General features: G+C 45.2%; 2 protein-coding genes across 6 annotated transcripts in view; one reads left to right on the forward strand and one right to left on the reverse strand.

The window, feature by feature from the left end:
* The window catches only part of LOC119436018 (zinc finger CCCH domain-containing protein 18-like), a 188029-nt gene that overhangs the window by 136997 nt on the left and 35203 nt on the right, over positions 1 to 15829 (reverse strand). For 4 of the 5 annotated variants that reach the window (XM_037702747.2, XM_049655204.1, XM_037702746.2 and 1 more), the window contains exons 1-3: positions 12800 to 13040; positions 8870 to 9033; positions 4941 to 5138 (exon numbers count right to left, since the gene is read on the reverse strand). In XM_037702747.2, coding sequence (XP_037558675.1) covers positions 4941 to 5138; positions 8870 to 9033; positions 12800 to 12926 — 489 coding nt within the window. In that variant the 5' untranslated portion in view covers positions 12927 to 13040. Of the gene's footprint in view, positions 1 to 4940; positions 5139 to 8869; positions 9034 to 12799; positions 13041 to 15829 lie in introns of those variants that run through there. The other variant, XM_049655203.1, reaches the window with a different exon arrangement.
* The window catches only part of LOC119436024 (cytochrome c oxidase subunit 4 isoform 1, mitochondrial), a 480308-nt gene that overhangs the window by 127492 nt on the left and 336987 nt on the right, over positions 1 to 15829 (forward strand). The gene's annotated exons all lie outside the window — the stretch shown is intronic.

Consider the following 15829-nt stretch of genomic DNA (forward strand, 5'->3'; position numbering starts at 1 on the left):
CCTTGGTTTGTGCGCCTACTATCGCCGGTTTATTCAAGGCTTTTCGAAGATAGCGGAACCCCTGACACGCCTTACAAGAGACGATACGCCATTTGTGTGGCATAATGAGCAACAGGCGGCTTTTGCTGAATTACGACAGCGCCTTCAGTCAGCACCCGTTCTTGCACATTTTGACGATGATGCTGATACTGAGGTGCATACCGACGCCAGTAGCATTGGCCTTGGCGCAGTGCTCGTCCAGCTTCAAGATGGAGTGGAAAGAGTTATAGCGTATGCCAGCCGCTCCCAGTCCCGTGCCGAGGCGAATTATTCGACTACGGAGAAGGAGTGCCTCGCGGTCGTGTGGGCAATCATCAAGTTTCGCCCCTATCTCTATGGTCGTCCCTTCAAAGTAGTGACGGACCACCATGCCCTCTGTTGGTTGGCAAGCATGCGCGACCCTTCAGGACAACTGGCACGGTGGAGCTTGCGGCTACAGGAATTTGACATCACCATCATTTATAAGTCTGGCCGTAAGCATGAAGACGCTGACACGCTGTCCCGCGCACCCATTGATCCTGCCAGTCAGGAAACAGAGGATGACGGCTTCCTGGGCGCCATTAGTTCGTCGGACTTAAGCAGACGGCAGCGTGACGACGCTGAGATTCGACCGATCATCGATCATTTAGAGGGTCGCGACACAACCATACCACGCCATCTGTCCCGCTCGATGACGTCCTTCTGTCTGCGAGATAACGTGCTGTATAAGAAGAATGCTCGTTCGACCAGCCGTGCTTACCTGCTGGTGGTTCCAAGGGACATGCGCGACGACGTCCTCTTCGCTTGCCATGACGAACCGACATCTGGTCATTTAGGCTTTTCACGAACACTCGCTAGAGTAAGCGAAATGTACTATTGGCCCGGGCTTTCGGCAAGCGTCAAACAGTACGTTAAAGGCTGTCGTGAATGCCAGCGCCGCAAGACACCATCCGTTAAACCGGCTGGCTTACTTCAGCCAATTGAAGCACCTCACACGCCTTTCGACCAAGTCGGCATGGACATTCTCGGACCGTTTCCTCTTTCTGCCGACGGCAAAAAACGGGTTATCGTCGCGACTGATTATTTAACACGCTATGCTAAGACGCAGGCGATCCCACGAGCCACGGCCTCAGAGGTAGCGCACTTCATGCACCACATCGTCTTACGTCACGGTGCTCCCTCCACTGTAATAACTGACAGAGGGACAGCATTCACAGCGCAGCTTATGGACGAGGTTTTTGAATTGAGCAACACCAGGCATCGCAAGACGACCGCGTACCATCCGCAGACCAACGGACTTACCGAGCGACTGAATAAGACGGTCACAGACATGCTCGCAATGTACATCGACGTTCAACACAAAACATGGGATCGGATCTTGCCTTACGTGACCTTCGCATATAACACCGCCGTGCAAGAGACGACGCGCTTCACGCCCTTTCGCCTTCTCTACGGTCGCGAAGTCCAGACGATGCTGGACGCTATGCTGCCGTGTCAAGACGCTGACCTATTGACAACTGACGCTGAGGAATTTGCAGAGCGTGCTGAGGAAGCCCGGCAGCTCGCACGGCTGCATATCGGCCAGCAACAGCAGGCAGACGCACGACGCTACAACATCCGCCACAGGGACGTGTCCTACAACCCCGGGGACCAAGTTTGGGTGTGGACCCCCGTTCGCCGTCGTGGTCTCTGTGAAAAACTGCTGAGCCGGTATTTCGGTCCGTATAAAGTGCTCCGCCGCGTCAGTGACGTAAACTACGAAGTTGTTCCGGACACATCATCGCAGACACGGAGTAGGACACAAAGACAACCGAGCTCAGACATAGTTCATGTTGTGCCCATGAAGCCGTACATTGCGCGTCCGTAACTTTTGTTTTCGTTTTTTGTTCTTTCATTCCCTTCTTTGTTTCTACTTTTCATTTATCTTTGGGAAATTGCTTCTTCGTTCATTGACTGTGCCGGCGTGACGGCTACTTTTTTTTTTTTTGTACTTTCGCTTTGCCTGCCTTCTTCTTCGTTGTCTTCTCCGCCTATTTTTTTTTTTTTAGCATCGAGGCGATGCTTTTGTTTGGAAGGGGGGATATTGCCGCCTGTAGGTAGTGGGTCGAGGGCAAGAGTGGGTCGAGCCAAGAGAAGAAAGAAGACCGCGCGCCCCCTTATCTGCTCGAGCCAGCCTCGATGGTCGCGTCTTCCGAGAGCCAGCTGCTCTACGGGTTATTAAACCTTCAAGTCTACTTCTAGAGGCTCGTGACAATACAGTAGCCGACCGATTTTCCGGACTTCGCGGGGACTGAAAAATAGTCCGAAAAATCGAGCAGTCCAAAAAACCAAACAGTTCGAAAAACTCGCCTCCCCCCCACCAAGCGAAAAAAATGAGGCTGAGAGCGGCTTAAGAAAAATGTCGCAGTTTCGCCCAAAAAGCGGAGCATCGATTGCGATAGCAAATTAATAGACAGCAAAAAGAAGTAAGGATGTTAGCTTTATCGGCCGTATAAAGTTGTAAATGTGCGCTTACTAACTAAATAAGCACGGTGTCACGCGCGCGCAGGTTACATGAACGCATCTCGCTCGACGACCTCCGCGCTGTCTATTCTCTCGCTTCAACGCGAACGTCGAAAAAAAGAAAAGAACAGCGCGTACGAAGCTACTGGCACTCGGCGCACGCCCTTTGTATCCATCGCAGATCGCTTTCAAGATACGGTGCCTGCGCGGCAGCAGCCGCAGGAGCTGAACGCAACTTGCCACCGACTACGTCGCCTTCTCCCCGTGCCCGCGTGCGAACGAAGTCCGCGCGCCTCCGGCCGCCTTCCTCTCTCACGTGCGCGAGGCAAGCTTTCACCCGCACACAGGGTATGGCGCAACCGAAACATTAAAAAAAAAAAAAAGAAAAAAAAAAACGAATTCCGCTTAAGTGATAATGACGATAGTGCTGAGCTGACCGGAAAAAAAAAAAGTGCCGCTTTTTGGAACGTTTTGTCGGCCAAGGAAGAGTGGGCATGGTCTCGGAGACGGGAGGATAGCGTGCATCTACCAATCTTAAAGGCTATACAGGGGGGGGGGGGGGGGGCACTGGAAGCCAAGCCCCGGCCAAGCCAGCGGAAAATCCAACATGGCGGTCCTCAAGATCGGGTAGCGGGGCTCGGAGCGTGCGATTTAGTCCGGAAAATCGAACATTGGCACCTAGATTCGTCCGAAAAATCGGTCGCGAAAATGCATTAGCTCTATGGGAATCCTGACGGTACATCTGTGAAGTCCGGAATATCCAACAAGTCCGAATTTTTGGAGTCCGAAAAATCCGTCGGCTACTGTATATGCATAGCAAAATATACGAAAAGTGGTGGTCATTTCAAAAAGTTGAAGGCAGGAGCAGGTAGTCTATTGAACGAAGGTGCAGGCTCTCTGCTGTGAGGACTTAATATCAGGCTCGCATGTCAAGACAGTGTGGTTTAGTGATTAAGCAGGGTTATTTACCATGTTAAAGTGCTACAGAACCATTCTTTTAAGTCTATCAAAACAAAGTGAGAGCCTTCCAGGGCAATGTTAACATACTGCTGTTTCAAGTATAGCTCGTGTCTACAGAAAAAGGAGTCTTAAAATATTGTCAAGTATTGGGCCACAAACATGACACGATTCCCTGTCGGCTGCACTTTGACATTTTAAACAGAAGGGAGACAGTTTTTTAAGCTAAGGTAAGATTAGACGAAAGGAGGTAAACACTGGAGAAGTCTGCACCCAAGAAATCTGTGGACTACACTTAAATCTTGTTATAGCGAAACGGTTGATAACGAAATAATGAATATAACGAAAGAGTCTTAATTCCCCTTGAAAGTCCCCATAGAAACCCATGTGTTTAAAATTTAGTTTTAACGAAAACGTTTTACACTGATCAAGGGATATAACGAAATATTTTCGTTCCAAAATGACAATTAGCCGCCCACTTTGCACACAAAATACTGATTTATTAAAATGCGCGGCGCTTTGCGGGCCTCTTAATGTACCAGTTTAAACCTCTTGCGGCCACGCTGCACCAGCAACGCCCCAAGCCAAGCCAAGCTGACCAAGCCTAACTTCTGTTAGCGTGGTGTGCGCACTCATTTGCTTTGTTTCGGAAGCAGGCGTAGGTCAGTCAGACCCGTGTGCTTTTTGCATTGTGTTGCCGATTACACGACAGGAAAATGACTGACGGTAGCAGCTGCTCGAAACGAAAACGGAAAGTTATTGCTCTGGATCAAAAGGCAGCCATAATTAGAGCTGTTGCATCAGGGACGAAGAAAACGCAAGTTTTAAGGACTTCAGCATCGCGCCCGAGCCTACTTTCTACAATTCTCAGCAGCAAGGAAGTCACCACTGACGCTGTTGCATGCGGCGTAAAAGGTACGTGGAAGAAGCTTCAGTCTCCTGCCTTTGAAGCAGTGGAAGAGGCGCTGTTAAAGTGGTTTTTGGAAGCACGGGTTGCTAATTTGCCCGTGAGTGGGGCACTACTCCAGAGAAAAGCCAGAGACTTTGGCGGGTACGAAGACGGCGAAGATTGTCTTGAGATAGCAGCTGCTGCTGAGAAAGCCAACCTCCACTTGAAGATGCAGCAGCGAAGCATCAGACTTTTTTACGCCATCTACTTGAAAGGCTACGCGGTTAGCGTCGAGAGCAATAAATCAGCTCTTATGTTTTTGTGTTTGATCCCAGTTTTTCGTTGTTTTTCGATTAGCACTTTACTGTAGATACAGCAACTCGGCTGCGACGGGAGCTAATACCTCCGTGATGACTTACCTGTAATTAGCTGTATAATAATTAGTCAGTGGCTATAACGAACTAATGGTAATAACGAAAAGAATTCGGCACCCGTTCGACTTCGTTATAACGAGATTTAAGTGTATTGGATTCAGATCCTCGGAATAGAAGGTGATAATAAAAACTGTTCTTACTTTTGGTTTGCTGTCCTTGCCATCTTTATTTGGCGCTTTGTCAAGAAGTGAGGTGCCGCTAGGTGACTCCGGTGGAGCATCATCCTCAAAGTCCAGCTCTCCTTCCAGGGGCTCCATAGAGCGGCTGTTGAGGCACTTTTTTGCCATGGGCACAGCTGGGGCTGCCTCCATGGCATCCTCGCTGATGTCCTCGGTTAACTGGCAAAGTACATTTTAATAACTCCTTTTAATATTGAGTTGAATCTGTAAACCCTAATTTTAACCAATGCATGGTTAACCAAAGCCCCATATGCCCAACGCTACACACTTCGCTCTGCTTGCAGTAAATCCACGCAGTGATATCACACCAGCTACAAATAAAAGTTCCTGAATTCAGAAGGTTAAAAAGCAGTGGCCAAATTATTCAAAGGTCAAATGATCAATTTTAGCAAAAATAATTTTAAATGTTTACATAAATGTGCCTCTTTTTGGCAAAGAAATCCAACATATAAAACGACCGATTATTTGGGTATACCCGACAATTCGCACTTTCACATACCACATACAGCACTTTCACATACCACATAGAGCCAATGTATAAGGACGTCTGAATTTCGGATGCTAAAACCCTTCGCCTTCCTATTTTTCGGATATTTTGCCATGAGCGCAGGTCTGAAACGGCATTAATCGAAGCCACTGCTGCCGCCATTTTGATGATCTCCCAGCCTCAAACCACCGCTCTTGCACGTTGATCCACTGGCAGCCATAGCCACGGTGACAACGCTAGGCCTAGCTGCTCGAACGTTCGCTGCAAAGCTTCCTACTGTTCAACGCCATATTTTTCAATGAAAGAATTCGCCGCTGTCAGCAATCGTGCCCACTCCGCCTTTGTTGTTTTCTCCGATGGCTCCGAAGCGCGGAAAGCAGAGCATGGGTTAAGTGTGGCGCAATGCCAGTTCCCAAAAGTCAGCTTCGCCACAATATAGTGATGTTACACAGTGAGACATACCATGAGTGGAAAAGGGCCCCTGTCACAAGACACAGTATGTACAGTGGAACCTCGTTCTCACGTTTTCAGGAAAAAAAAAAAGAAGCATGAAAAAACGTACTAACCGGGAAAATGTATATCCAAAGTCACTCAAAAACTTGACAGACTCAACTGTAGTAGACATCTACATAATGCGAAACGTTGTGCGAATCGTTGCAGCATGAGATGCCGACGCGTGCCGAGCTGGTGGGGCCTGAGCGGCTCAAGAGGTGCGCTGTCGTTTTCCTATTGCGTAGTGCTTTAGGACAGCAGCAAGAAATGGAAACGAAATCTAGCTGGTTGGCAACGCCGGAAACATGAAGCTCACTTGGTGCACAGCAGGCAGGGAAACGGCAGCGCGTTTAGGTTATTACCTATTAAATGCGTGCCGTACACTTCGAACAGCACTACGCCTCCCGGCGCTGTACAACAGATAGGTGAAAATGTTTATCGCAATAGAATTGATGGCAGTGGGCTGTGAATGTGGCATGCGACGACCCGGGAGGAGATTTGCTGGTACCGGAATAAGAAACCGAGTGTGCACCGGCGTTTTCATCTGAGACAGGCAGGCAATCATTGCAGGCAAGCTGCTGCGGCGGGCAATTACGGATCTCACCACGCCCGCCTTGCGCCTTTCTTGTTTACATGGGATCTAGCGGCCAGTAAACGGGTCATATGATCACAGTTTAGCAATGCACCAAACGTTGGTGCCGAAAGATCACGTTTTCAAGAACGTATGAAATGGTAAAAAAGTTTACTGGGCAATTTTTTGTGTTCTCAACAGTGAATGTTGGTCCCTGGAAACCGTACATACCGGAATAGTATCACGAGGTTCTACTATATTTCTTAATTAAACATGCATGCACACGCCGCCTCCTATCACAGTATTAGCACTGATATGCCTAATAAGTGTATTGGCAGGTCTTCAGAACTATTCGGACGTGCCTGTGGCAATTTCAGCACTTGGGGGCAATAAAATGCATGAATTAATTTTTTGGATTGCCCAATTTTTAAAAGTTTTCATAGCCCCTAAGAAGTCCGAAAAATTGGGACCGTTGACTGCGGAATATTTTGTACTATCAGCGTCAAATGAAAGCCGAACAGCGGAGCGCGTGCCACAAGCACTGTTAACATTATAGTGCGCGCCGTCCTGTCATCACCACTGACAGGCGAGCACATCCGGTGTGGCAGCACTGCGCGATCCCCCTATAGTGCGTTATCTTCACTTCTGTTCCAGTTTTCGTATGGTAATAGCGGTGGCCGGCGCGAGCGTGCCAAGCGCTTTTCGTCGTATCGCTCGCTTTTACTCTAGCGCTGCATTGCAGTCAGCGTCGGGGCACGATGAAAAGAAAAGATACATCTAATCGCTTTGTGGTTGATTTCAAGCTATCGTTTTTTCTTGTTCAGCACAACCTTGTTCAACCACAAGCGATCGGCACACCCATGCCGGATACCGTAGCAGCTGCGAGCGATATGCCGCGATGCGCAGGTTTCCCGATCGAATGCATGAATGTTGCAGAATTTTCGCTTCTGTTTTCTTTTTTTTTCTTCCTTTCAAAATCACTAGTGGGAACACAGGCAAAAAAAATCGCACTTCAGTGGGGTGGCGCTGTACTACCAAACCGGATGTGTGGGCCTGTCTGCGCTGATGACTGGACGGCGCGCACTATGCTGTTCTAATGCTTGTGGCACGCGCTCCGCTGTTCGGCTTTCATTTGACGCTGATAGTACTTCGCACAAAACAAGCATGAAACTGCTGCGTTTGCAGTGGTGCGACTACATTTCATATTTATCACAGCTAACCTGTAATATGTATAATGCAATGTAGCAGTCAGTATGACACTAGCATGCACATCTGAAGCATCTAAAATATTTTCGAAATAACCATTTTTATGCCTGAGGGGGGATGCGGGTCTCAACATAGCAAAAAATTGTAAAGAATCTCAATTTCCGGAAATCCCGATTCGAAGTTTTATGCAGGATGTTCATTTTAAGTTTTACGAAATTTTTGGAAATCACCTGTGGCAGGTAGCATAATTCTTAATAATTCTTATCACTGAGCTGGGTTATTCGATGAGGCAGACATAGCATGAGAAATCAAAACATATTCAACTAACAAAAATTCACCAATTAACTTCTTAGTTAATTACTTTACGACACATACTCCAATTTACGAATTGTAGCCGGTGAGCTTGTCAAGCATATCCACTTAACGACGCTGTTGTTAAGGCCAACACATCTAGCAATATGACCTAGCAAATGAGCGCTTGCGTTGTCACGTTAGTTGAGCTTTTGACAGCTTCTCACCACCTGCCGACACTCGCTTATACTGCCAGAGAAAGAGATCAGAGGTCTCCTTCTTCAGTAGTGGACATGCAAACTCTACGTTACACTGCAGGCGGGGATTTGAGAGAGAAAGGCATACTATAGACCATCTTAGAAAGACTGCAGATTGCGCTGCATATGTGTTAGGCGAAAGCATGCAAATTCCACTGGAAGTACAGCTAAGTGTAGTTCCACTGTCCCCTTTTTTAGTGCTTCCACAGAAACTTCCATTCACTCCACCCCTGCTGCTCTTAAGAGAATGTAAGGAGACACATACAGTAGATATCCGTTAATTTGATCGCAGCCAAAGGCTCCGGCCGGCGTCCATGCACTTCTATGGGCCCAAACTTTATTTCAATCCTAAAATTGGCCTTCGCCAGATAATTCGATTTATAATTCGATTCGAGATTTTTTAAAATTATATCATGCCACAGGAACTCATCAGCTATGACAGCCGTCACAGTCAGGGATCCAGGTTCATTTTAGCCATTCTGGGTTCTTTAATGTGCACACAACGGATGGTAAGCGTGCGAGGTGCCTAACTAGAGCATTTCTTGCCTACAAAAAAATGAAACTTTATTATTAAAGCAAGACTCACGTGCAGTTGTGGTGCAGGCTCTGGGCTATGAACAGCGCCCTCTTCCTCACTCTCAACAACCCCCTCATTGCAGCCCCCAGGAGAGTGGCTTGGTGCAGCAGTAACAGTTTCAGCTTCCTGCACTGCTGCCTCCTCGCTCTTTCTCTCAGCCACTGCTTCCCCCTCTGCATTACAACAGCACCTCATAAGCACAGCCCAGAGGGAACAACTTTGCAACTGACAACTTTGAAGTTTAGAACCATGGCTTGTTTAAACAGGCCACAAAGATAACACATGGCCATCAAGCACAGCACAAAGCGCCGTCAAAAAGGCAGTGTTTGGCATGTATAAAGGGGAAGTAGTCTTGGGTGATCCCTTTCGGATAAAATTCCTTTCGGGAGATTTCGTGTGACTCCCCCCCCCCACAGCACTACACGCATCAGCAAATACAGCTGATAGCTTTCTGGCACTGTGCCAAGCTCGCTATCTTCGCACATTGCCAGGAGCATTGTATGCCATATACTTTGACACATCCAGTGCCGAGTCATGCAAAATCTTGCCAAAGTGATAATTCAAAATTACCGCCCTAGGAGGCAGCCAGTACCTTATACCAAACACAAGAACTTTTAAAAGCAAATCTTTTAACACAAATGTCCAAATTCATGCCATGAAAGCTCCCGTAATAATGCTACCAACAGCACAAGTGACAGCCTCAATAAAGCGTTCAATACATCTGTAAACTTTGAGAAGGTCACCTTGAATGAGTGATGTAACAGCGTAACAATTGTGTTAATTCATATCACTTTGATACTGCCAAAGAAATAGCATACATCTTGTGTAAGGCTTAATTAAATTTGGCTCGAAATAAAAAAGAAGCATATATTTTAGAAACTCATCTGTGTATTAATCCCAACCCCCTTCTCTAGGTCTATGCTGCTTTAGACCTATGCACAGCTATGCTACACACACTGCGCTCTGTCTGCACAGTGCATAGAGGCACATAACGCAGCATACCGGGCTTCTTTTCAATCTATTTTCAGTTTCTACAGTCAATAAGCTGGTCAAAGAAAGCTCACCGACTAAGCGTCAGCATTGTAATAAAATTCACATTCCAGCTCTCGTGGCTTCAATACAGTAACTGCTACACTACAAACCTAATGAATAATAATTTGACATCAAATATCTATAGCATCACTATCTACAATGACAGTTGTGTAGCTTAAAACATGGCCAGCACATAAACTAGCCTACATACATAAAAACCACACATTCGTTTCATGGAATCTTTGTGATAGTAACTGTACAATGTGACATTTTTCAGTCATGCTATTATTGTATGGACAGGGCTTGAATTTATTTATGCTATATGGCTGCTGCTGTGCCATTTTTGTTACAGCATGAATCTCACTCTCTTGCTTGATGCGAGAGAATTATTTTTACAATGTTAAGAATTTCTGGCACATACATTTATTCAAATGTGATGCTTACAGAGCTAGCTTAAGCACAGTGTGAGAGAGGGTGCAATGTTCTGGTATATGAATGCCACTGAGATTTCAAGACTAATTCTGCACTACTCCATCAATTCGACAGACTTCTGACACAATGGCCACAGCAGCTGCCTATGTATCAGCACCCACTTGGCTTGGCTCAAGGGTTAGTTTTGTTGCACGTTCTCACGCAAAGGCCGCACCCTTGAAAAAAGCCACACATTCATATTAGGACAAATATTTCCCAACAGAAAGAAAATTATCCATTTAGTTTGCCCTGTGCAATGCAACATGCTCTGTGCTAGTTCTGTGCACTATACCAAAGTGCATAGAGGAATATGACACCCTCTTCTAGTATCCATACCCGCCAAGTTCAAAGAAACTAGATCCGGGAGATCTTCCGACCAGGGGGGGGGGGGGGGGGGGGGGGGGGGGCAATCGGTTACACAACCCCCCCCCCCCCCCCAATGTCTATATTAGCAAGTACTGACAGGTGAACTTCATTACAATTTTATTCACAGATATACAAATGACCACATGAACATCAAAGTCTCACTTCTGCAAGCATTTCGTTGTTGCTAAGTTTGCCTTCAAATATTCTTTACAATTTAATTAAATTCTCGGGTCTTACCTACGTCCCACAACCTCCATCTGATTATGAGGCATGCCGTAGTGGGAAACTCCGGATTAATTTTGACCATCTGGGGTTCTTTAACGTGCACCCAGTGGACGGCGCACGTGCGTTTTTTGCATTTCGCCCCAACTAAATGCGGCCGCTGTGGCCCGAGATTTGATCCACGAACTCATGCTTAGCAGCACAATGTCAAAGCCACTAAGCAACCACGACGGATGTTCCAAAATTCTTCAGAGAATGTTTGATTGTAAGAAATTCCATTTCTTTCACATTTTGCGAGGACACGATTCCCAGTGTCTTAGACGAGCAACACATGCACGAGCGGCACTGCGTCCTCGTATTTTATCCCGATGTCAAATTGCCGCTCGCAACTCTGCATTGTGCTGTGGTATCAACAAAATACCCAGCGTCACTTCGGCTGAGCACTCCATTAAAATACGTGAAGATACTTTTTTGCGCTAGCGCTCCTTGCTTTTAGAGCCATGACTGACCGTAGGCTTACGCAATGCCAGAGCGGCTGACCCCGAGGAGAACGATGGAGAGTCGAGTGTTGCTAGTTGCGGAACGCAGCATTCGCTCGCTAGCTTAATGAGACTAGGGCCACTAGGGCACTCAACTCCGTCAGCGTAAGGAGTGGCTCAGCGATTAACGAAATAGCGCATGTATAGGTTTTCCTACGACTTTCTTAATATTTTGCGCGATTAACTTCTAAGTGGATTCGATTGGGTTGGGTGCTTTTTGCCAATGTGGCCTGACAAAGCGCTGGACTACATAGAAATGGGACACAAGTGCAATTTCCGGGAGATTTTCTGTCAACCGTACAAACGGGAGAAGTCCAAATCCGGGAGTCTCCGGGTAATCTGGGAGACTTGGCAGGTATGAGTATCTGTTCACAGCTGCTGTTAGTTGTTTTTACTACTATAGTCAGAGGAGAGCTTTTATATCTGTTCACAGCTGCTGTTAGTCGTTTTTACTGTTTATAGTCTGAGGAAAGCGTGTCAATTTAAAGTATTGGCAGTTCACGAGATTGGATCCCAGCACCTTGTGGCTAGCCTGTTGCATGCATTTGCATAAAGTAAAACCCACCACTGCTTCGTGAAGTCGACACCTGCATTGTGTCCCACCTTTCAATATTTCAATAGTTAGTTGTTTCTAGACAGTTGATAGACAAGTTGTTTCTCCCGCACATGCCAAGGACTTTGGTCACAGTTAATGATCTAAATACTTTTCAGCATTTAGGAGGAGCACCCGAGTGACTGCACTCAGCGAAGCATAATGCTCACGTATAGGTGCGTACGACGGAGCTTTTCAACAATGCCACAACAAGGGCTGGTGGTGCAGAACCAATAACAGTCAAGCAGCTTCAACTGAAGATAGAAAACTTGACCCATTTACAATATGGTGCACCATGCACATCACAAAAACTAGTGCAGACTCTTCAAAAAAAAAAAAAAAAAAACGGACATACGAAAACCAGGGCTTCGGATTATCTTGGCGATTTAATTGACTGTTGGTTAACGAAAAAAAAAGTAAAACTGTATAAAACAACTTTGCATAACATGCCTACTTTAACATTAGTTATTGTCAGAAAAATACTACAGGAAGGTTTTTAGTCATTTACAGATGCTTCTACGCCACTATCATGTGACCACGGTTGTTTAACTGAACACAGAAGTCCTATGTAACTCAAAATGGACTGCTGTTCAGTTGAACGACAGTTTAGTGTCAAGTGCCACTCAACTCTCAATTCAACGAGCGTTGAAAGTGCCTGTAAACACTGATATAAGATCTCGAGGTATGTAACGATTGATGGAAATAAAATAATGCTACCTTCAAGCGCATTCTCTGGTTCTTCGGGTGATTGTGGTCCAGCTAAGCTCCCAGTAACAGAGCCTTCACCGTCACTTGCATCACTGCTGCCAACTGCAAGTTCCTGGTGCTCCTCAACGGATGCCATGCTGTTTCCACTTGCTCAAGGGCACTCAAACCCTAGTATGGCCTCACTCTCTTCAGTCTTGCTGTTACTCTGCACCCAAGCAAAAAGCCTGAGTGTCTGAGCTGAACCTCCAGGCGTTCCCGCCTCCTCTGGGGCTGCAAAGGTGATGATGGTACACATGAACTTACTTCAGCAGGAAATATAAAATCTAATGCTCAAAGAAAGGCTGTAGACAGGTTACACTACAAATTATTCCTTGACTGCTATCACCCTTCCACTGGGCCCAAAATGCAAATGTGGCCCATTACATGCCTAGGGTCTTATATTGATTTCAGTGTGTAAGGCTATGACTGTGCTCTATTGATCAATAAAGCTATAAAATAAGAATTAGAAAGCACTAGAGTAGGAACTTCAGTCACTCTCCAGAATACTATTAAATCATTCACAGAGAAAGCTAGAAAAGATATGTGTCATACAAACAGAGCTGGGATGGAATGCAAAGGCAAAAACCTAACATCCATCTGTAACCATGGATTTGCAGAATATACGCATCCTTCCCCACACAGAATCACGTCGCGTTATAATCATAATATATGACAAACTCACCCCCTCACATTATATTTGTGGTTGTGTTATTTACATGAAAATATGGTAGTTGAAGGTGATAACTGACTAGCCTTCATGTTTTGCAATTACACCAGCTACTGTGTCTTATGTTATCCGTCCCACATCAGAAAATCACCGAAGATATAGGGAAGTGCATGGATAATTATAACAAAAGCATGTTCATTCAACATAATGAAAACAAAACAGGTTAAGGATATGGCCTGCAATTTTTACTGCATTCAAGCCTACTGACATCAGAACATGTTGCAATTGATTACATGTTAATAAAGCAGTGCTACAATGTATAAAATTATAACTGCTCAATATTTTCTACCATTGTTAATTGAGTGCCACAAGACTGGTAACATTCTGCTTACAAATGATTACACGCACTGCATGATGACACTTGTGATGCTATAGTTTAAGTCTTCCACGAAGCAACATCCAATGGGCAGCAGAATTAATAATATAACAATAGCTGCAGCAGTTTTCCGCACAGGAGCATTCAGAAATATGCCTTGAGCATGTGTCTTATTGCAGGTTGGTTGGTACATGGCTTACAATCGAACCAGATGGACACACACAGCAAAATATGTGTGCATTCTTTACTCAATGTTCCATCATTACAAGGTTGAAAAACCAAGTGCTTCAAACAGTGGTGTCAATGCTCAACATTAGCTGCAGCACAACCAAATTTACTAAGCTCACAAGAGCTTTTCTGATAATAGAAGTGCTTTTCAATTGCCTAAAATGCGAGCTCTATTAATGAAAACCTATCAGGTGTATCTGAAACTTTACAGAATAATGTAATCCGACACTGCCTAGTAGTCGCTCCTTCACAAGACAATCCACTTGCACCATCAGTGCATCTTTATCACTTGCAGCAAGAGCGATGCCTTGTGCACTACTGCCAGCAATATAAATAAAATAGCTTAAAGGTGCATCGAGATGATGCTCAGTAAATGGGTAGAGTAATCCTTAAAAGATGCAAAAGGCAGCAAATTCATGTTGTTGATCTTACACCATTATTTGTTTCACAATTTATATAAAGAGAAATGCAGTAAGCGAATATTCCAGACTGCCCTGACCGCATCTGAACAGTATCATGTATCAATTAGCATGCAACATATCTGTGGACCAAACATAGGTATAGTGCTGCTTTCAGGGAGCTTACATGTGGGGAAATCACAGCCCGGATTAATTAATAAAAGATATGAACTCATTGCAGTCCCCCCAGACAACCAACAGAAGTTGCTCAGCAGCAGCTAGTGGCAACTATATTCAGTATGGCAACTTACTAGCAGCACATAATTTTTTTTTTTTTTGACCTCAGCCATTTCAATTAACTACTGCCCCAAAATGTGATGCCGAACACATTTCTTAAAACTTAAAAGGACTGTACATCTGCTACTCTGGTTTCAAGTTTCATTCATTGGGCAAAAAAAAAAAAAAGAGAAACAATGTCAAATTCCTTATACAGCACATCTGGAAAGAAGTGGGCTAATCCGTTCGTCACAGTTTACAGTCAGAAAGGTGCCAATGCCAATACCACTAGATAAGGTGCACATTGGTTGCAGACATTAAATGTGCCAAACACCATGAGCACAGCTCTTGCAACATGTGCTAGCACTACCATCACAGTTGTAGTAAGCAGTTGGCATACAAAAGTGGCATATATAAGTATCTTAAAAAGGCAGTAAATTCAGGCTGTACTCACAACCAACAAAACGGGCTCTGGCACACTGAAGAGGCAATCTGTTTTTCTGGGTGCATGTGGGGAATGAACACCCTTAGATGCTGGAATATAAGTGCCCATCTTTTCACTCTGTGTGAGCACTATTAGTCATGAACTCGTCATAAGACAATGTGCAGCCTCCCTGTGCAATACAGAATAGCCGCACTGAGAATAAAAAAAAAGAATTTTATCTATGTTCAGGAACTTCCTCCCTGAAGCACTTTCAAAAAGTAAGAATGCTTAGAAAGATGTCCCATAGGCAGTCATAGGAAACATCCCAAATCCAAATAGCAACATCAAATAAAACTCCTCTGAAACGTTTGGAGAATTCTGGCTGCAGCAGTAAGCTTTTTAGCCTTACCATTAGTTAGTAAATTGGCTCACCATTAGTGAAAATTGACATTGGTTAAGGAATAAAACAAGAAAGGAGAAACAATGCTGACATTTGTTTTGATCAAAGAAATGGCAGTAATTTTCATAACCACATCCATCTTGCTCAACATACCAGAAAAAATACACACAAAGGAGGCATTATTAGCTATCCCAGGAAAGTCTCTTTCACCTCACTCACACTTAAAAGGAG

Source organism: Dermacentor silvarum, chromosome 1, assembly GCF_013339745.2.
Source record: "Dermacentor silvarum isolate Dsil-2018 chromosome 1, BIME_Dsil_1.4, whole genome shotgun sequence".
NCBI classification, from domain to species: domain Eukaryota; kingdom Metazoa; phylum Arthropoda; class Arachnida; order Ixodida; family Ixodidae; genus Dermacentor; species Dermacentor silvarum.